At 38.4% G+C, this 22,841-nt stretch overlaps 1 protein-coding gene across 2 annotated transcripts in view; it reads left to right on the forward strand.

The window, feature by feature from the left end:
• CDAN1 (codanin 1) overlaps positions 1–22,841 on the forward strand; it is a 41,563-nt gene that overhangs the window by 17,694 nt on the left and 1,028 nt on the right. Inside the window, exons 9-27 of one of the 2 annotated variants that reach the window (XR_015741029.1) lie at positions 5,663–5,752; positions 6,576–6,651; positions 6,784–6,992; positions 7,653–7,764; positions 8,652–8,795; positions 9,672–9,838; positions 10,400–10,481; positions 10,633–10,722; positions 10,910–10,964; positions 11,796–11,929; positions 14,572–14,675; positions 14,861–15,010; positions 15,990–16,053; positions 16,767–16,845; positions 17,528–17,685; positions 18,225–18,310; positions 19,503–19,566; positions 20,190–20,392; positions 21,486–21,593. Coding sequence is in view for 1 of the 2 variants with exons in the window: in XM_026709490.2 (XP_026565275.1) it covers positions 5,663–5,752; positions 6,576–6,651; positions 6,784–6,992; positions 7,653–7,764; positions 8,652–8,795; positions 9,672–9,838; positions 10,400–10,481; positions 10,633–10,722; positions 10,910–10,964; positions 11,796–11,929; positions 14,572–14,675; positions 14,861–15,010; positions 15,990–16,053; positions 16,767–16,845; positions 17,528–17,685; positions 18,203–18,310; positions 19,503–19,566; positions 20,190–20,392; positions 21,486–21,593 (2,197 nt within the window). In the remaining variant the exon portion in view is untranslated. Of the gene's footprint in view, positions 1–5,662; positions 5,753–6,575; positions 6,652–6,783; positions 6,993–7,652; positions 7,765–8,651; positions 8,796–9,671; positions 9,839–10,399; positions 10,482–10,632; positions 10,723–10,909; positions 10,965–11,795; positions 11,930–14,571; positions 14,676–14,860; positions 15,011–15,989; positions 16,054–16,766; positions 16,846–17,527; positions 17,686–18,202; positions 18,311–19,502; positions 19,567–20,189; positions 20,393–21,485; positions 21,594–22,841 lie in introns of both variants that reach the window. The other variant, XM_026709490.2, reaches the window with a different exon arrangement.

The raw sequence follows: 22,841 nt of genomic DNA on the forward strand, positions 1-22,841 counted from the left end.
TGCATAACCACGTCCCCACGTAATCAGCTCAGCGGGAACCCATGCCGGATCCGGAAGGAATCGCACCAACACTCGAGGCCTCACTGCATCTGTAGAAGGGGAAGAAAAATGCCTGCTGGCCGCGCTCGCAGGGGGTTACCAGACAAATTTAAAAATTTAAAGTATACAAAGCAAGATTTAAATGATCTTGAATTGCCGGAAGCCCCAGGAGCTTCCTCCTTTTTATTTAATTTAGCTAACATGTTCTTGAGCGTGCCATTATAACGCTCCACAATAGCTTGTCCTGTGGAATTGTATGGAATTCCAAATTTATGTTCCACGGACCACTGTTTGCAAAACTGATCAAAGACTGTGCTCCGATAAGCCGCACCATTGTCTGTTTTTAAAGTTTGAGGCGTACCAGCGACTGAAAATGTCTTAATGCAATGATTGATGACATGTTTAACCGCTTCACCTCTTTGAGGAGTAGCCATTAGAAATCCTGAATAAGTATCCACAGTCACATGTATATATTTCCAAGGTGCAAATGATGGATACTGAGTAACATCCATTTGCCAAATCATTGAGGGTTTCAACCCCTGGGGTTGACTCCCATAGGAATAGCTGTGCCTTGCTTTGAACAAGTTGGACATTGTTGAATTATGGCAGCAGCTTCTGCAGCAGTAAGCTTGAATTGATGTGCCAACGCTTTAGCATTTTGATGAAAATAACTATGGCTGTCCCATGGCTGGACAGTGAGAACTGAAGTTACAGCACTGTCAGCTTTGGCATTGCCTTGTGATAAAATTCCAGGTAAATTACTATGACTACGGATATGGGCAATAAAACACACATTCATACGCTGCTCCAAACATTCTTGCAACAACAAAAGCAAACGTAGAATATTAGGTGATATTCCAGGAGACAAATAAGAACCTGCTACAAAGGGTAACAAATTATATACATACAAAGAATCCACTATTAGATTAAAATCCTGATTTTGAAAATTTTGAAAAGCCAAAACTACAGCAGCAAGTTCTGCCTGTTGGGCAGACTTCTGCTCTGATGTCACTTTTGTATGCCAAATTCCAGATTTATCTTTCCAAACACAAGCACCAAAAACTTTCCCTCCATCAGTAAAGACTGTAGGAGCATCTGATATAGGCTGATTTACAAAAGATTTGCTAAATTAATTCTAACTGATTTATACAAAGATAACCTAGGATCAGCTGGAGGATGACAAGAAAACTTCCTGGCCAAGAATCTACCAAAACTTGTAAAAACTCACTATTGCAAATCATTTGTTCCCAGGTGGCTAAAGCAAAAGGAACATAACATGTTACTGGTTCCATACCAGCAATAGCCTTGCAGCGCTGACGAGCACGATTAAAAATATCAGCAAGTTGTTCTGTGATACAATTTATGGATTTCGATGGTGTATGAGACAAATGAATCCATTCCAGAATCCTTAAAGCTGTTTTTCTTTTACCTGAACTATCAATGCAGTAACTCTACGTTCTGAGATTAGAATCACTGATAATGGACAATCTGGCAAACATCTATCTGTCCACCTACGACTCAAAGCTTGCTCAATTAATGACAAAATTCCCTTCTGTTCTTTATTCAGGGTTATAATGTCAGATGCTTGCTTAGCACTAGCCAAAGCTTGAAACAAAGGACTTAATTGAAGAGTAGTTAAACCCAAATACGGTCTGATCCAATTTATATGACCCAAAAATTGTTGTAGACCTACCAAAGTTAAAGGATCAGGAAGAACAAATTCCAACTTCAGAGGTGTAATGTGACTCAAGAATAATTTATGACCTAGATAGGCAAAAGGATATTCCTTTTGCAATTTCTCAGGCTGACTATCAACCCTTTCTCCTTCAGTATAGCAGTTAAAAGAAGGACAGCAGAATCCATTGCAGCATCAGAAATATTAGCAGCTATCAAAATATCATCCATGTAATGATAAACCTTCCAATCCGGAATTTATTCCGGAAAGGTTGCAAAACCCAATCTACAAACATTTGACACATGGTAGGACTATTTAACATTCCCTGTGGAAGGACAGTCCATGCATATCGCTTAGCGGGCTGCCCCTGATTTATACTCAAGATAGTAAAAGCAAACAAATCTACATCTTCAGGGTGCAGAGGAATGGAAAAGAAAGCATCTTGCAAATCTAACACTCTTATATTCCATCCATCAGGTATTAAATTAGGATTAGGTGTCCCACACTGCAGTGGGCCCATTGGCTTTAAAATTGAATTTATCCCTCTCAAATCATGAAGAAATCTGAATTTCCCAGATTTCTTCTTGATAACAAAGACTGGAGAATTATAAGGACTAGTGGTAGGCACTATATGTCCCTTTTCCAATTGTTGTTGAACCAATTCATGTAAATGAACTAATTTCTCACTAGTCAAAGGCCATTGATCTATCCACACTGGCTCCTGCTGGAGTAACTGTAATTTAATAACTCCACAGGTGGGTGTTCAGTCATCATGAATGACAACTGTTGTATCAAACTGTTGCATCAAATCTCTGCCCCACAAGTTAACGTGAAGGCGCAAAACAATCGGTTGGAAATGTGCAATAGCACTTCCCTGCTTTGTTTTGGCAGAAAGAATCCTCCTACTAACCCGTGCGTCTTGAAGTCCTCCGACTCCTCGAACAGACGGTGTAGGATCTGTCGCCACTCCCTAGGCCACTCACTTTCGCTAATCACCGAAACATCTGCTCCAGTGTCCAGCAATCCAATAAACTGTCTGCCTTCAACCAAAAGAATTAATTTTGGTTTCTGATCAGCCTTGACATTTTGCATGATGGAAAACACACTAGACTCACTAAACATATCTGTAGATCCAAATCCACCCTGGCGAATTCTATCTGACTCCCCCAAAGACAGATATGGCAAAACTAAAAGCTGTGCAAAACAATCCCCTTTTTTCAAAGATTGAGGAACAGGTGAATGAACTTGAATTTTGATCTGACCCTCATAATCCGAATCAATAACCCCAGGAACCACAAACAATTTACGCTTATGAGCTGATGATCTAGGAAGAAGAAGACCCACAGAAGCCGGAGGCAACGGTCCATAGAAATCCGTTGACCCTAAACAAACTACATGTGGATATCCTAATTCCAAATCCTCAGCTAATGGAAGATCAATTCCTGCTGAACCTTTTGTAGCTGGTGACCATATTTGATCTCTACCTCTTTCTGGTGGCTCCAACCCTTCGGACATTACTTCACTCTTTAGAGTAGGGAGAATGCCCGATCCCTGCTTCCTAGTTTTTTCCTCAGAATGAAGTCTGCACTGATTTGCCCAATGGTATCCTTTCTTACATTTCGGGCACACTGATTTAGGGCGAGCACCCTGTCCCAATAATCTCTTTTTTGCTGACTTTGACCCCCAGGAGCCCGACATTGCGCTTTAAAATGTCCAGGCTTCCCGCAATTGAAACAAGTGCCTTTGTTAGCATTTCCTGCCTGGAGAGCCAGAGCTAAAGTCTCCATATTAAAAGTCTGACTCCCCACCTTTCTACATGCGTTTATCAAATCCGCTATCTCTCTCTCTCCACTCGCAATAAGCGGATTTAGAATTTTTACAATCTGCATTTGCCTGCTCTACTGCTAACTTCAAAAGCAATTCATTCCGGGCAAATTGATTGTCAATTTGCCTTTCAATAGCCACTTTCAATCTGCTAATGAAATTTTCATAGGGTTCATTGTTTCCTTGTTTGATGTTAGTAAAGGTCTTCTCACCACCTTCGCCGTCAGGGAGAGTCCGTACGGCTTGAAAAATTAACTGTGGGAGAAGAATGAACCCCTCCTCAGGCATTCCATCTCGCTGTAATTCCACTGTTGTAAAATTACCAGATCCATAAAGCTGATCTGGAGTAACATTTGCTGTTCCCCTTTGAACTGCCAGCTGTCTCCATTTCTGATCTAACACCAAATATTGAGCTGGAGTTAAAATCATATTAAATAGAGATCTCCAGTCAGCCGGAATCATTTTATTTCCATAGCCAACTGCTTCTAACAATGCCTGAGTGTATGGCGATCTAATACCATACTCTTTTGCTGCTTGCTTAACTTCCTTTAAAATCTTAAGAGGCAGAGGCTTCCACACTCTCTGCGGATTTAAAGCAACATCCACACCAATTTCTACTGGATTAAGTTGAATCTCCACTCCAAAATCTACCAAATCATCTCCTGATAATTCCCTCTATTTGTTGCTTCTTGAATAGCTGCAGTAACTGCATCTACTTGAACTCTTAAAGGCAAACTCTTCTCTTCTGACAAAGTATTTTCAGTGCCTGACAGCCCTCTGGATTTATCTGGAGGTGCTGTCGGTGGCAATATACGTACACGCATTGTAAGGCGGCAAACCTTCTTCGGGGGTGCTAGGAGCGGTTGTTCATGCGTAGCTAATGCATCCATAACCACCCTCCAGGTTAACAAAATTGAAGAAGGGGCACGAGGCTCCTCGTGCAAAAATTCCCTATCTTTCTCCAGCGCTCTACTTTAATACTACCTCCCTCTGGATAACACGGAATATGTTTCCAAACATACTGTAATAAGTCCTCAATTTCTTTCTTTCCTACTTCATGTCCTCTACTATGAACTCCAAACTTAAAACTATTCCCAGCGATCTCTCTCATTTCCCTAAGGTGCTTTGTCTGAGCTTTCGAGAGACCTCCCCCATACTCACGAAAAGAATCTGTCTCCGTCCAGCGAAGAAGATGAGGGCCCAGTCGACGTCCGCGACGATGAGTATAGGATGCGGGAAACGTATAGCTTTCAAGCTATCACGCCAAAACGTATAGCCTTCCAAACTATCACGTCCGGGGTCACCACTTGTGGTGGACTGGCAATTGAAAAATGATGGGAGACGCAGGAAGACGTCTGAGCAACTGCCAGCCTCGAGAGCCCTCGGGTAGCAGTATTTATTAAGAAAATGCAAATACAAAATCAAAACAATGACTTCAACATTAGCTCAGCAACATTATCTAGCTAGGCCTCAGCGAAGGTGATAAAGTTCCCGTGAGAAAGCAGGGCACCAAAGGTCTCATGGGAATGGCTCGGATAGGTACTGTGAACTCCCACGCAGATTCCTGGTCTCTGAGCTTAGCAGACCATAACAGGATCAAACTCTCATCATAAAGACACTACTGCCCTCATGAGGAGCGTTTGTGATACCCCCAGATCTTACAAAGCTGTACAAGAACTTGCAGAATATGATGGATATATTACCACAATCCTGCATTATTTATTTACTTATTATTCAATTTGTCTATGCCACAATCTCATATTTGTATTGTATTATTGGTGTGCTAATTTTGTTATTTTAGTTTAACAATTTTGCATTAAAAATCTGATGCCTTCAAGAGTTATCATTATTTTTATACGTGAAATCAGTGATATTTATTTCTGAAGAAGTATATGCACAATGGTACATAGCATTGTGCCATAAAACATTTGTTAGATTGTTTAACTTTATGGAGATCCTTGTAGAATGCCTATTTAATTTATTTAAATTTTGTAACAGAAATATTATTGTAAGATTTGGTGAAATTGTATTATAACTATAGAGCTGATATGTAGATAGAATAATATAACAAATTATAATTGTATTTTCAGATATTAACACTAATATGTCTACCTTGTTCAATAGAGATATTTTTTATGAATTGCTGCGTGAATGGGAAGATAACTTTGAAAAAACAGGTTGGGATTTTGAGAAATGTCTAGGAGATAGGATCAGGTAAGAGCTTTTAATGCAACAATTGAATCAGGGTAATTTACAAAAATAGTGACAAAGATAATTAGAAAAGAGTCCTTGTACCTCTTTGTAGCCCAGTAGATGATAACTAGTGATTATTTTGGAAAGCACTGGAGAATATCTGATCTAATAATATCTCAATACCAAGATTTGCAAGAAATCCCTAGGTATGTAACAAATTTATATGGTTTGAAATTGTAACATCAGAACTTGTAAGAAACAAAGAATTACCCATATTTTTGATAATGACAACAAATGAAATGTAGTCATGTATTAATAATTTGTTAAAGGAGAGATTTAAAAAATGCCTCCAAAGAAATCCTGGAACCCAAAGAGAACCAATAGCAGGAATCTATTTCAAAAACAATATAGTAAATACTCCCTAATTAAAAGGGATTGTACTGGCACATGGACACTACTATAATTCAGTCATGGTTAATACAAAAAAAAAAATGGCTCTTTCTCTTTTTGTTACTTTGGATAGAGTGTAAATATGAAAATACATTTGGAAAAGTTGTAGCAGGCTTATCAAGTCCCTCTCCTCCCCCCCAAAAGTACATTGCAGTGCTTCAGTTTTCAAAAAATAACTGTCATGCACTGAGAAAGAGTGACTGATGTAAGGCCACCAAATGAGGTTCCAGGATAGGGTAGATTGGGGAGGTAGGGGGATCCGGAACCGGTGTTTCATACTTTCAAATTACTCAAGTTATTTAAAGATGTGTTATTTTCTTAGTACCTGTAGGAATTCTAAAATAGTAACTCCTGATTCAATTATAATAGCAGTCACTTGTTTCTTGTTCTGTAGAGTTATGATGGCACATCTTTCAGCAGCTTGTAATTATATTCACTTTGCCCGGCTCTTTCAGAAACAGCTTCTTCAGGTAGGTTTGTGGTTGCATTTTTAAAAAATAAATAAAGATGTTTTGTTTTGTAATAGCAAGATAATTTATGACAACTAAACTTGTGGGGTCCTTAGTACTCTCTGAGCAAAATATTGTTCTTCTGTTTCAAAGATGTGTAAAGGATCAGTTGGTGGAGGCACAAGTTGGGGAGATACTCCAGACCAGGATGTCCTCAACATGTTAGGTCCAGATAATCTGAACCGACTGAAGAGGCTTCAAGAGAGATTTCTTGTTCCTCAGAGCATCAGAGGACCCTGTCCTCCTCCTTCTTTCCCAGGATGCCAAGAGTTTTTCAGGGACTTCATCCTCAGTGCAGGGAGGTGAGCTGTTTTTGCCACTCGCTTAAGCTGCGTAAAGGCATTTAATAGTTTTGCATTTGGTTCTGACAAGTTTCTTAAGTGTGCAACACACAGTGCCTTGGAGGAATCTCTAAAGGAAATTCGTGCATAAACTGTTCTGATGTTCCCGTTTCTTAACCACTGATTTTTGTTAAGTATAAAAAAATACTCTGGGCTGGCACCATTTTTTTAAACTTATTGTCAGATGCCCAGAGTTGCAGAAGTGAGAAAAGCAGCCTTATAAGTTGTTTAAAATCGTTCAAAGTTACAACGGCACTGAAAAAAAGTGACTTATGACCATTTTTCACACTTGTGACTGTTACATCATCCCCATGATCACCTGATTTATATTCGGATACCTAACAGCTGGTTTATATTTCTGATGATTGCAGTGTCCCAGGTCATACAATCACCTTTTGACAAGCAAGCCAAATTCACTTAACAACCATGTTACTAATTTAACAATTACAGTGATTCACTTAACAAATATGGCAAGAAAAGTCGTGAAATGAGGCAAAATTCACTTAACAAATATCTCACTTAGCAACATAAATTCTGGGCTCAATTTTGGTCGTAAGTCAAGGACTACCTCTATATGCATACATTCAAATCTCATTCCCATTTTGATTTGTTTTTTGAAAGCTACCGATTTAATCAACACCTGGTAGACAGTTTGTGCCTGCAAATACTTGAGCTGGACAGCTTTGCCTTGGTGGAACATGAACCCAGTGATGGAGAAGCCACGAGCGAACAGGTAGATCTCATCACTATGTAATAACCATTCTATTCTCAACAAATACCTTTGTTGAGTCAGTTCATTGTTTGGCTGTTTGAATAGAGTGCCTGCCATTCTTGTTAAAATAAATAGAATAATGAGTATAAGGATCACTGGGATGCCTCAGAATGCCTTGTTTTAATAGAAATAGACTATGATATTTAGCCCTTTTCTTTGCAAATGCAAGTGGATTTCTTTGAGTGGAAAAGGAAAGCCAAATGTAGGCTTTAATTCAATAGACATAAGCTGTACATATTTCTGTTGTAAAGGGAGAGTTTTACAAATTCCCAAAACATACCTGCTTCCTTTTGGGTATTGCTTTTTTTCCCATTCCCACTAGTAGTATTTATTCATGAAAAAAATAATGTTATATTGTCAGATTTGATTTGATGTCATCACTGCTTCTAATAGGTAGAAGACAGAAAAGAAGGGTTTTTTTCCCCAAGGTAACAGTTGGTTTTCTTCAAGAAGACTGCAACTGCCTTGTTTTCTTGAAAGCCTCTGACAATGAGTGCAAAGAACGATCATCTGAATCCAATAGATTTTTAAAACTGAAATAATTAGATGTCACATACTTGCTTTGACTTATATAGTAACAAAAAATCATTTTCAGTTGTTGCATCACATATTCAGTTATAGTGTTGTGGCAGAGCTGTTACATGAGAAAGACCCTTATTTGAATCTTGCTTTTGAAATTTTATTAGGTCAGCCTTAACCAGGCCACATTCTCTCTGTCTCAATTCCCCATCTCCAAGCAGAAGATATGTTGTGTGGAACCCTTAAAATAACTGTGGCATTTTTGGTGTTAAGTTACTATCCTCTGCTGGATGACAATTGTAAGAAGTTTCATTAGTTTTTCATTTCAGGATGAAAAGAAGCATTTTGCCAGCGTTCTTATGAGCCTTCGACTCCTGGCTAAATTTGTGGGATTCCTTGTCTTTCTGCCGTATCGCACATCAGAACCAGCGACTGGAGATCTCTTGGAGTCAGCAATCGCATTAAGGAATCACGTAGGCCATCATCTGTATCTATGTACAGGAAGCACATTATAAGACAGGGAGATTTTTTTTCCCCAGTTCTCCTACCTGCTAGCCAATTGATATACATAATTGGATTGTTTCCAGATAACTCAGTTAACTAGCCTTTTATGATATTAATACACTTTGGTTTGTTACTATAGATTAAGGCCAGAATCTATGAACTCTGATAGTATAGGAGATGAACAGGTTGTTCCTAAGGGGAGACTCAAATGCATCATCAGTTTAGAGTCGCTACGCTCCCACAAGAGACACAGGTCCTGCCCATGGTGAATTCTATTGACCCATATCTAGCGCCAATTTGGTTTGACCATTAATTAGTATGTCAGATTCTTGTGTATAAGTAGCATATAATAAACTTTTTAGAGCTTTGAACTCAACTTCTGTTCCTGATTATTTGTGCCTGACAGTATTGTCACGTAACATAGATGTATTAGTTTGGCAGAGTGGAAAATGAAAAGTATGTATTTATTAGTAAATACACCATGTCAAAAACGAGCATGTCTTCAAAATAGCTTTTATTTAATAAGTTAACCTAGATCTGGAGATACCTTCAAGCAGCAAACCAAGAATTAATACAAACACAATGACAATTATATCCTATAGCATAATTAGGTCACCTGATGCCCTTCAAATGTTTAGGACTTCTTCAAATTATTTTGAAAATTTTGGTAGTTCTTTAATATGGTAAATTGCCTATTTAAAAGGATTGGGTAGCACTCCATCCCCCCAAAAATCAAAATCTCATCACTTGTTGATACTTTGTGGTATAATAAAACTAAACTGGAATAGTTGGCTTCTGGTTTATGGATAATATTTTCCCAATAGGGTATTTTTTTCTCTTTCTAGGGCCATCCTGTGCTGGATATTTTCAAGTTGTTGAGACAGTCCATTCAGAAACAATGTATGGTCCTGACTGTTCCATGGGTGGTTGAATTTCTTTCTCTCATGGATTACATTGCTCCATTTCTTAATTACTATGAAAAAACATTTGCTCTGCTCTTGCAACTGTACAGGTAAAAGCATTATAAAACAACACTGATGAGATTTGCTGCAAGGAAATAAATTTTTGAAACACAATTGGTGGTGTCCTGGTAAAACTTTCGTTATGACTGACAAAACGGCAACTTTATTCACTAAGTAGCTTAAAGCTTTAATTAACAACAGTTTTCTCAGTTTGGTATCTTTCAGACCAGGCTCAGTCAGTAGTACTGACTGAAATTTATGGTTAGTGTAGTAAAATATGGTAGAAGAAAGAATTGGGGATGCTATTATACTCTGCAAGCTTTGCAGCACTAAAATAATTTGCAATAGTCAGTGTAGCATAATATCTTCCATTTGTAATCATTTCTCCAACCAGAAATGTTAGTCCTTTTGTGAATGTATAGAACTCTTCCATAATGTACAATCTCCAGATAGATAACTTTTAAAATCTAGTTGTTATTTAATGCTGATGATTTTATGCCCTAATGTTGTAAGATATAAGAAAAATGTATTTATTTAAAGAATAAAGGCAGAGGAGAAAGAGGTCAATTTAATACAATTGAGGTTTTTTCTCCCTTCTCATTCTTTTATAGGTATCTGCTACTTTCTGAAGATAAAAAAATGTGCTTCCTGAATAAGCTACTGATCCTTGCAGTTTTAGGATGGCTTTTTCAAGTATGCTACTGGGTTTTTTTTAGAATTTTTTAGAAATGAGAGGCCTTTTCTAGCATTTCCATGTATTTTTAAAACATAAAATAGAAATACTAGTATGAGTCTATGCACCTTTCCTCCATGGAAAATTAACTGTTCAGGATTTGCCTTCCAGGTGCCGACTGTCCCAGAAAACTTGTTCTTTGCTGGTGAAGTGAGATTGGACGAATTGTCTTTGGAATCTGTAACCACATCTCAGGCTCTGGTAAGTTTGTGTATGTAACCACCTGGGCAACGTGTATATGTCCAGCAAATAAACACTGGCTAATTGGCTAATGCATCTGTTTGCATCATTTATCACATAGCAGCGATCTGCAGATTAAATATATTCTATGGGTTTTTATATATCATTGGAAAGTTAATCTATTATTTCTTTTTTTTCTATTTCTTAGGATTCTGTGCCTTTGGTTGATCAACAGTTGCTTTATACCTGTTGTCCTCACCTTGGTGAGTCTTTTATTTCAGATTATCTTCGGTGGGAAAAACAAGATTTGAGAAATTTTTCTCTTTTGGGGATTGCAAATAATCCTAATGGAGAAGGTTTAATTGCCTGACTAGAAATTATTACTTTCTGAAGCTATACGGAATATTATGTTATGTTACGTTACATTTCATTATATTGTACTATAATATATTGTATTATTAGATTATATTATAGTACATTCTTGCTTAATATTCACACTGTGCTATAAGATTGAATGTAATTACTATTCTAACCTTAACTTGTGACTGATTACATTTTAAATACTTTGAAGGGTAAGAATGAATAACTGTGTTTATGTATATTACATCATGTTTGTGTACTTTAAATACTTTCTGACTTGGAAACTCTTAAAGAACTGTTTTGAAGCAAGTAGTTGAAGTTAGTTATTTATGTGTATTGTATTTATTTATAAAATTTATTGGCCACCCATCTTACCACAGAGTAACCCTGGGCAGTATTTTTCATATTTTATATTATGTATTTTATATTATATTATGTATTTTATATTATTTATATTATGCATATTTATATTATGCATAAAGTTGGATATGCAAATAGTGAACTTTCATCTAATTGCATTCAGAACCAAGTAATAATGCTACTTCTTAGATGATAAATCCAAAAACGTAATGTTGAGCAGCATTGACCTTCCTTTAGAATTGTCCTGTGGGATTTTTGTGACTACCTCTTTCTCCAGATGAAAAATCTATGTGATGTTACCCTGAGGTTATGTTTTATACCACCACCGTTCATTTTATGCTTCAAGTATAACACGTAGTATTCCTTTGCCATAGGGGAATTGAGGAAATTACTGTCTTCTTTTGTGTTGGGAAGTGGAGGAAAAAATGGTGGCTATATAAGAAAAATAACCCCAACTGCTACAGAGGCCTTAGCTCCAAAGCCTTCCCTCGCTCAGCAAAAACTTCAGGTAAGGGATATCCTATGCAAGTTGCACAATCCACCTTTATAGCAATAATAAGGATTGCAGCAAAATCACTATGCATTTGACAGAGGATACTTTAATGCAGCGATCAGGAGTCTGCCATGTTCCTTTCCGGTCATGTGACCCTGAGCAGAGCTGTCTTTAAGAGATTGGAATAAAATTCCAGAAGCCATACTTTGCTTTCCCAGCCTTATTGATGTGCCACAGAAATTCTAAGCTGTATTATACCGTGTTTCTCAGAAAATAAGGCCCGGCCTTGTTTTCTTTTGACCCCCGAAAAAATGGCTAGGCCGTCTTTTCGGGGGTGACTTAATTTCTCTCCCCCCACGCACCCTTGGCTAGAGCGCCCCGCGGGCAGCCATGCCTCACCACCAGCTGTTCCTAACAGCTGATCATGGCGGAGCTTGGAGAGCTCCCTACCCCCGCCAAGCTCCTTTGCTGCAGACTCGGGTATGGTGCTGGGTACAGGCCAGGTCAGCGGCCGGGCATCGGTGTGGATGTCGGCCTCGGTGGTGGTGGGGCACTTTGCAGCGCGCCCACCACTGTTGCTTCCTCCGCCGCTGTTGCTTTCCCTTCTGCCCGTGCGCTGCCGCGTATGGAGTGCTGTGCATTCCTCCACCGGCAGCGTTTCAGCCGCTTCTTGGGCGGGGAAGCCGTAGCCAACAACAGCAGCAACGGTGAGACAGACCCCGCTGCCGACAAGAATCGCCTGCCCTCCTGCAGGGGCATTGCTTTGATTGACGACAGCTGTGTCAACAAGTTCCTGCAAGTTAGTGAGTCTTTCAGAGTTGGGTGGATGGAAGCAGCGGCGGGAGGGTGATGCGATAATTTCTCTTCCTCCCCCCACGCCTCTCTTTGCTTCCCGCCCCAGAGCTTCGAGTCATGGTCTCATCCCTTGTACGGTCGGGTGCTCTCCTCTTGCTCCAGCCGCCTGAAACCCCCCTGTGTACCTTTCCCCCCCCATTTAAGTTTTCTTTACTCTCATTCCCTCCGTCAGTTCCCTAAGAATACAGACTGGCCGGGCAGCTTCCTCCCCACCCCTCCCGGTAGTTTTAAAAAGGGAACCATCTATCCACTTTGCCCTTTGAGCAGAGGCAAACCTTCCAATCCAAACAGAAGAGAAAGGGAATCATCCTACAGACCCTTAGCACCAAGCTTCCCAGAAGATTCTCCCAGAGGATCCACCCCGAAGGAGGATTCACCCCCTTAAATGCACTCCCCTCCTTTGGGGTGGATCCTCTGATGAATCCTCCTGTGGGGTGGATCCTCTGGGAAGCTTGGGTAGTGACTGATTTTTCTTTATCCCACATTCTTTCCAGGATAAAATTGTCAATGTTATCGTTTGAATTTTTGAAAGCCTTCATATGTGTGTTTTAAATATGCTGCTTTCTGAACAAGACATTAACCAATTTCTTTCTGTAATCCATGGCTGGCTGAAACCATTCCTGTCATGAGAGTTTCCAAATTTTTCAGGCCATGGGCATCAACACGAGTTGTCTGCAGAGATGAGTCATAATGTGATTCCTTGGTATGTAGGAACATGTATACAGGTAGTCCTCGACTTACAACAGTTCATTTAATGATTGCTCAGCAGTACTGAAGAATGTGACATGACCAGTTTTTACACTTATGACCATTGCAACATCCCCATGGTCATGTGATCAAAATTCTGATGCTTGGCAATTGGCTCATATTTGTGACGGTTGCAGTGTCCTGGGGTCACATGATCATCTTTTGTGACCTGACAAGCAGCGTTAATGAAGCAAGATTCAGTCAACAACCATATTAATTCACTTAACAACTGTGGCAAGAAAAGTCATAAAATGGGGAAAAAACTCACTTAGCAATTGTTTTGCTTAGGAACAGAAATTTTGGGCTCAATTGTGGTCATAAGTCAAGGACTACCTCTACATGTGTGCATTTTCCAAGATTCACTCTCCCTAATATCACCATCCTTTCCCCCATTCAACTCTGGCCTTTATTATGGGTATTTAAGGGCATAATTTATTCATAGTGTTGCATTCTCATCTCTGCATTAATGGAAGAATGTAGACATTGCTTAAGAATATTTGTAAAGACATTCTAACATGCAAACAGCACCTCCGTTTTTTTCATTCAATGAATTCAATCTACAGCTTCAAATATAATGGATGCTATACCTTTATGGGGTTTTTTTCCGGTCCTCTGTAGCAATTGGTCAGCTCTTTCTTTTCATCCTATGAAGAAAGCTTGAGGTTTCTCGATATAGTAGTGTATCGTGAATTTATTTCCTATAGTTGCATTATGACTCTACGCAGATTTATTTCAATGGACTGGTTTTTTTAAATAAAAAAGGTAGTTAATTCTAGTTGACATAAAGAAGAGAAGATATAAGCAATCAAGTGAAGAGCATTTGAATGTGGTCGTGCCAGTAGGAAAAATTATAGTCTTGAAAAATTATGTCTTGGCTCTTTTGCAGAGAGGGCAGTGATATTTTCTTTTTGTTTGTCATTCTTTCATTCCTCTTTAAAAAAGAGAGAGAGAGAATATTAAGATTAAAAAAGGAACAAGCAAGAGTATTTCTCTTCGGAGAATAGGTAGGTTGGGGTATTCTAATTTCTCGAGGATTCTTGCTTTTCTTTTAATAGGCAGATCTGCAACAAGCCTTCTTTCACAATCAGTCCCCATCTCTACGGAGAACGGTAGAATTTGTGGCAGAAAGAATTGGATCAAACTGTGTCAAGCACATCAAGTAAGAACAGGATTTTTTTTTTTAATTAGAAATTCCAGACATCTTAATCTGTTTTTTTTTTTATTGCTTCTGATTATTTCTGAGAAGCTTTCGTTTTTTTTTATTTAGTACTTTTGTGAACTACCTTGAGAAATAAATGGCTGTTTCTTTCCACTCCTTCATGTTTCAAACCTTGATTCTTGTAGGGCAACCCTGGTAGCAGAGCTGGTGAAAAGAGCTGAAGTCATTTTGCAGGATGCTATGAAGGCAGAAGATGGCAATCACGACAAATTATTGGATGCAGTATGTTCACAATTGTATCAAGAAGGAGCACAAGCTCTTATCCAAGGCAAAGAGTAAGGAGGCACATTATTAGATAACAAATTGTTTTTGATGTCTATTTATCCTTTAAAATGTAGAATGTTTTAAGGAGCTTTTTTCAGCAGTATGAAACAATTTGATGTTTCTGAATATAGATCAGAGAATTTAACAGCATCAGTAATTAAAATTCCTTATCATTTGCCCTATGGCAGGAGTTGCTATTATGACATTTATTTGCAAATAAAATGTGCTTTGCAAAATTCATTTAGGTAGACAGATCTGTCTCCATTGTACTGTGCATATTTATTTATGCTCATTATTTTTTTTGTATGGTGTCACTATAAAAGGAGTGGGTGACCTGTGGGTTCTTGATGCTCAGTTGCATCCATTGCAATCTGTATCTCAGTTACAGAGGTAAACCTCAGTCAGCAGCAGTGCTGCTGCTGCTGACTTTTGGTCCAAGGATTGTTTTCAACATTGCCCTTTGAAGCATTATTTCTCATTAGGGCTATATAGAGGTACATCAAAATAGGTACTTTGCTTAATTTTATGACCCCAGCAAAAGGAATCATCCTTGAAGCATTCAAAGAGTTGTTTCAGTTTGAAGATTCATGCAATTGCTTCAAAAGACAGCGATCCGGAACCTCTAGCTAAGCAAAGGAGTTGTTCGGGTACACACAATAGATAGCTGGAAACAGCTTTCATAGCTTCTTTATAGGTTTTCCAAAATATGTTGCTGCTTTAGTGCTTCAAGGAATGGTACTTCGCTTGTGCTGACCTACAGTTATGAATTACATCTTTGAATGTTTTATGAAATCCTAATTTTAACATTACTTAATTCTGATTTTAGCTCTGATTTTGCAGAATTAAAATGATGCTTTTTATCCCTGTTTGTCCTTTTTTTTTGATGTTGAAAGTTCAGCATATTGTTCAACGTGCAGCTCTTTACTCTTGAAAAGTTAACATACCTAGGTAACTGTTTATTAAGACATTTCTACATATATATATTTCTAGATTTTGTAGGAAGAAGGCCCCTGAGGCTGTGAAAATCCTGCTGCCAGAAGAGACCTCTGCAGCTGTAAGTATTTTGGACACGTTCAGGGTTTTTTTCTTTTTTTTTTTAACTATTAAAATGCTCCACAGTTGCATTTTTATTGTTGCCTAGATCACTTTAGATCATGTAGCTGAAGTTTGAAGACAAATTAAAATCCCTGGAGTGCTTAATACATTTAAATTACATATTAGCTGCACAGAATAATGAATTTGGATCCTTTGGTTAAAACCATTGGGCAAATAAAATACAAAGTTTTTAAAATCACAGTACTCTTCAATCAGTTGTGATAAGGCAGATGTATCATTCCCTATTTTCCTGTATTTTTGTAGGTAGAAAATTAAATGGTTTGGTTGTCATAATTCAAAAGGCCAATTTCTATGGAACACATTTTTAACAACAGTTGAAGAAGCCAAAACAAGCCCTCATTTATCATCTGCACTGATGGTACTTGTTTCCACACAAGTATGCCAAGAGCCGGAAGACCGAGGGAAGCCTTTTGGGTCCTTCAGATTGGCATAGGCACCCATAGCCAGTTACCATCTTTGCTAGTTAGAGAGTGAGAAGCTGAAATCAGTTTTTCAATTTTTTTGTCTGGTTCAGTTTTTCTTTTGGTTTAATCTGTTTGTAGTAGCTTGTACTGTTTCATTGAATTGCTCTGTCCCCTTCCATCACACAAGTGGGAATTTTCAGGAGGCCTCTAGAAGTAACAATATGTCATTGTTCTTCTCATGCCCAAGGTTTTGAACTGTGCAGCAAATATTGCAGTGGGACTGGCTATCGAGAAGGCCTGCAGTTGGCTTTCTACAAATATTGCAGGTATTCACTTTTTCACTTTGACTTCTATTTAGTGTGAATCCCTAGTAATCAAGGCTAATGTGATTATCTAGCATGGACTGAGACATTTAAACTCTTGCTGTCACATGGTGCACTTTTATTTATGAAAGAATGTCTGTGTCACATTATTTCCATGTAAAAATAATTAAAAACTTGACAAAATAGGAATAGCTTGATTGCCTGCCTATAAAGTGGATGGATCTAGTAGAACCTTGTCTCTTGTTACCACTTTTATTTTAAGAATAAAAATACAGCAAGTTCCTTCTTGTTCCTAGTTGTTTGTTTGTGGGAATTAACTGAGCTCAGGCCAGTTCAGGCTGCTTTAGTTATTATCAATAAAGAGTTTGGAATTAAAACACCATATACCCTCCTACCCCAAACTGTTCATCCATTATTGTGGCTCAGCCTTTCCATGACATTTACCCATAAAGGGTAAAACTTCTTAACTTTCAGATATTCTCTTCTGAGGGCAAAGCCACCAATTTTACTTTTACCGGTTGGAGTTTTTTTAGCAATTTGTGAAATATACCCATGTTATTCTTCCTTTTCAACTAACATTAAGGAAGCTGTAGATTCCAGAATTGATTCAGTCTGAATGCAGAAATGGATAGGTTGTTGACAGAATAGCTATATTTTTATTTGTTTGTTTGTTTGTTTCTTACAGCCCTGATCAAGAGAGAAGTGAAAGCTACCTTCAGTCGCATGCTAAAAGTTCAGATGCTTTCTCAGTCCAGTGCCAATGAAATTATATTAAAGAAGGACTGCCCTCCAGACTGCCACCATCAAACAGCATTCCCTTCCCAGATAATCAGTGAAATGAAGGTTTGTCTCTGCTATTTTCTGCCCTTTGTCAGTAATTTGTGCAAAGTAAGGTCACTGTCCATTGTCTAACCACAGCCTCGGTAGCGCAGTTGTTAGAGTACAGTACTGCAAACTACTTCTGCTGACAGCCAGCTGTCTGCAATTTGGTAGATTGAATCCCACCAGGCTCAAGGTTGACTCAGCCTTCCATCCTTCCAAGGTTGGTAAAATGAGGATCCAGATTGTTGGGGACAATAGGCTGACTCTGTAAACCGCTTAGAGAGGGCTGTAAAAGCACTATAAAGTGGTATGTAAGTCTAAGTGCTATTGCTATTATACTGTATAGAACAGGTCACCCTTCCAGAATTTCTGTAGGTAGAAATTGTGTAGCATTATTTGTTTGTTTGGAGGTGGCAGTAGTCTAAAGATGGGCTGAGAGTTGTGATTCTTGTCCATTGCGAAAAGCCGTGTTTTCAATAAGTTGAGATCCTAGAATACTTATATGCATCCTGAATCACAAATGCTTCTGTTATTCTAGGATCTGCTCTGTATTGCTATAGGCCCAAGAGAAGAAAATGAAGAAGTCCAGTTTGCTGACTTGGAAAGCTTGTTGGGAAGGGTGAGCCAAACACTTCAGTGTAGAAAGGTAGCTTCATTTTTTAATTCAGCTTAAGTTGTATTGTTGTTTCTGATTTTGTATCTTTTTCTCTAAGGAAAAATTCTTGTTGGGATATTTCATAGAACAGGGTCCCCAATCACCGGGCCACGGACCAGTAGTGGCCCATGGCCTGTTAGAAACCAGGCCGCACAGCTGGAGGTGAATGGCAGGTGAGGAAGTAAAACCAAAACCACCACCATCACCCCTGGTCCAGTGAGAAATTCTGTGCCACAAAACCGGTCCCTGGTGCCAAAGGGGTTGGGGGCCACTCTCATAGAAAATGTATATATATATATTTATATAGGTGTGGAAATAAACTATGCAAATCATTACTAGAAGATATAGTGCCATCACTAATTTTGTGGTTTTTAAAGAGAATTAGGTAATTTTGTGGAAGTTTGGGTTTATCAAGAACTGTTAGTGGAATCCCTGTATTTACTTGGGGTTAGCTTCCCTCCTAATGTGAGCTTCAGGGGAGCAATAGCAGGAGAAAGCTATATATAATAAGGGAGATATTGATAAACTGCAGCAAGTCCAGAGAAGGCCAACCAAGATGACAGGAGACATTTGAAGACACTTACACCCCTCTCAGCCTGTCACACTAAAGAGGGTTCAAACTCAATCTCTCTTGCTCCAGAAGACAAGAGCAAAATGAGTGGGATGAAACTTCAAGCGTGTAGATACAGATTAGACATTAGGAAAAGCATTTCACAGTATGAATCAATGGGTTATTGTATGGAGTGGTTTCTTCCCCTTTACTGAAGGTTTTCAAACAGGCTGGATAGTCATCTATCGGGGATGGTATGATGAACCCTATGACATGCAGGGGATTGGATTTGATGATCTCCTATATCCCTTTCAACTAAGATTCTGTGATCTGCCTGCTGTTTGTGAACACCTCCCAGGTTTCTGCTCACCCCTGAGAAAAAATGCTGGAATAAGATCATCCTTAGTTTGATCCAGCTGAACAATTTTTAGATTTTTATGAAATGTACGCTTCTTTTCTAAAATACATGCAAACATTTGACAATAAACTATCTGAAAGTAGGCTCAATTTGTATGCATTCTAAAGCACAGTCACAGTTTAAATATTTGTGCATGTATTAATTGTTGCAATACCTGATTATTCAGATACATAATTATTGCATGAATAGAAATATTTCATTTTTCTGTGTTTCAGTTCATCTGTCCAGCATCAGAGCAACAGCTGGCTAAGTGCACCATTGAGCTGGCATCACTGCTAGGTTAGAATTCTAACGTTTTCCTTTTTATAAGTATTCCTTTTTTTCTTAATCATTCATTCTTCAGCCATATATAAAATTCCCTTTGTATGACCCTGTAATCATATGGAGCCATATGTAACCTGAATTAATTGTACTGAACCTGACTTCAGAATTTATGGACTAGTATATAAAACCAAAGTGCTTGGATTACCAAGTTTCAAAATTATATTAATAAATATAAACCTTTTGGGTTAGCCTAACAAAATGACAAAAAAAAAAAGATTTTGAAATCACCTGAAATGTTCTATTTTCATTAAATTTGTTTTTAACTGGTGATGCTAACAGCCTGTTTTGCATCCATACTGATCTGGGCTGCTTTTTTCTACATAGAAGAAAACTGATCATTTTCAGCAGGTCAGGAATGCTTTGCAAGTTGACAGCTGGGCCATTCCAGCTCCGCAGTCCCAGTGCCACCTATTTTCCTGTTTAAAGAATGTTCAGTGGTTCTTATTGGATGTGAATGCTAAGAAGGCTCCCTGTTCTGCTGTGGAGTTTCTGGAAACCTTTTAAAGTAGCTTTAAACCAGCAGGACTGGAAAGGAGCCTCACAGTTAAGGCCAGTGTTTCCATTTTACTTGCTTATAGTTTCAGATCGTGTTCCAATTCAGGAGCTGAACTTTCCGTCTCCCAAAATGCCAGAGCAGCAGCAATCGAAATATCACCTCATCTCCAGTCTCCTGAAATCTCTGCTGTCTATCTGGAAAGATAATTTTCAGGCACCTGTACCATTGCACCTGATGTTCAGTCAAAAAAACATCACCTACCTTGCAGGCAGCAAAGATCATGAGGTGGGGTCATTTTTTTCTTAGTGGATATTTACCCTGTTTCCACTTTTCGGTTTGGAGCAAATGAGATTAAAAAACAATGCCATAAAACAAAAAGCACTCATACTATTCACCTCATTATTTCCTGGGATCAGAAATGGGTAAACTTCATTTCAGAGTAAGACTTTTGACTCTAAGGAATGCGATTTCTTTCATCTTTTTTCTGTTTCAAATTTCAAAGCTGCATATAGATGCATGCCCTCGCAGGAAAGAATTGTTGAATTGGTATGGAATTTATTTACAAAAAGTGTTATTAAAAATGCAAATATACATATTTTAAAAATCCAATAGTAGATTTTTAAGAATAGACTTAAGTATATCAGAAAGCAAAATATGAATTTAAGGGAAACGCCAGGTGTTAATGAAGGGAAATACTTGTGTCTCAGGATAATGTTGCAGGAGTCAGTCACCAGGACCAGAGGTTTATTCTTCAAGCTTTTGGACTCGTTCTGTGTCCATTCTAGAGAGGGAGAAGTTCCCTGAGGATGGGCTCTAGCACGAATCCAAAAGCTTGGAAGAATAAACCTCTGGTCCCAGTGACCGGCTCAGATTGGATCCTGCAACAAAGAAAGATGTTCAAGCGTCACTTCCAACTAACGCGAACAGATCTGAATTTGAGATATATGTATAATGTCTCAATTTCTGATGCATTTATAAACTAAACCATTCTACTCTGTTACTCTGCTACCTCACATACTTCCAGGTAATATTTCCCAACTGATTTTCAATAAACCAATATATTCCAGTTATTTCCACTAATTTCCACATAATAAAAGGAGCTGAAGGCTAGATTTCTGTAATGGATTATTGTAGATGAATTAGCCATCACTAAAAAGAAAGGCATTTGAGGCGGTATGAAATTTCTGCACATATGATTTCTTTAGCAGTAGCTCTTGCATTCCTGCTAGCAATGTGAACCAGTTGCATTTTCCCCCCAAGGAATTTGTTAATCCATTGCAAACAACTGTATGTCTCAGAGCACTATTCCGTGCAGTCTTTAGGTTTGCATGATAAGCATTGTGGGTAAGGCCTGTGATACTTGTTTGTTTTATTGCAGTGGGGCTTGTTTTTATTCATGCTTCATGGCCTCGTTGAGCATGGATTGATGACGAGTACAGAGATAGAGCATGGTTTGCATGACCTCCAGAAGCAGACGTGGCCTTTGGTAGGTTTAATTTGTAAACAATACCCAACATGTTGGTCTGGGGTACATTTTTCCTATATTTGTAATATTTCTGTATTCTGCACAAATATTTATGTTCTGAAGTACACTGTTGAAAATTCATGTTTAATGTTTCCTCAGTGTTTCTGAATAGGCTTTAGTTCATACTACCTTCCTTTTCACAGTGTCAGCCCTCCCTAAGGATGGTGAAGGAAAAGGTATGACAGCTTGAATGAAAAGGGAGAAAATGACAGCCCATTTGGAATGCTTCTAAGACCAATGTGATACAGAAAAGTAGTATAGTTTTTTTTAAAGTTTAATAAGGCTATATTTAATAACATTATCAAGATTTTTATCATTTTTGGCTCACTAGGTATTGGAGTTTGAGATCCTGGGATTGAGTGTTGCATCCTTGTAGAAGGGATGTGTCTGTCCTGCCTTAACGATGCTAGTGGGACTCTACTAATAAAAAAACAATTTGATCCGGAAGTAGTAGGAAATGATTGTTTGAATCACACTTATAATATTTCCGATCAAGAATGTGGTAGCTCTGAAACTCCAGAAGTGCATAATGTTGATTATCTGGGCTCACTTCAATTGGTAGTAAGAAACCAGGTTCTGAAATTGGACATTCTGGATAGAATTGCATTCTTTTTGAAAGAAGTTGTTTTCAGCCTAGGTGTGTTCCTTGATCTCCAGCTGTTGGTGAATTCCCAGGTGTCACTGATGACAAGAAGCACATTTACACAGTTATAATTAATGTATCAATTGTAATGATTTCTAAGCTGGCTGGATCTGACAGCTGATAGCTAAGTCTTGGCTACATCCAAGTAGATTGCTACAATATGTTCAATGATGAACAACCCTTTACATTTGTCCAAGTTTCAAATGGTGGCGGCTACAACTTTCAGGAGACAATTAGCCTTTTGTTAGAATGTATGTAGATGTACTATGTAGATAATTATCTACTATGTAGATAATAGCATCTAGATAAATTGCTTCCCAATTTGTTTAAACTGTTGGTTTTGACAGCCTGTTCTCCTGGCTGCTAGGCCATAGCTCAAGATGCACTTTGTCAGAACATTATGATTAGTAAGAGAAGACTAAAAAGCTGTGGGATCTAGATAAAACTAATTTCTGTGTTGCTCCAATATATGGAACACATTCGGAATTATTAGCAGCTCTGCCCCTTCTCCAGTTTTTCAGGAAAGCTGGCATCTTCAGGAAGCTTCAGTTTAACAGTTGTGCTAT

The sequence above is a fragment of the Pseudonaja textilis genome, chromosome 1, assembly GCF_049901715.1.
Source record: "Pseudonaja textilis isolate UNSWEBS1 chromosome 1, rPseTex1.2, whole genome shotgun sequence".
Lineage (NCBI taxonomy): Eukaryota > Metazoa > Chordata > Lepidosauria > Squamata > Elapidae > Pseudonaja > Pseudonaja textilis.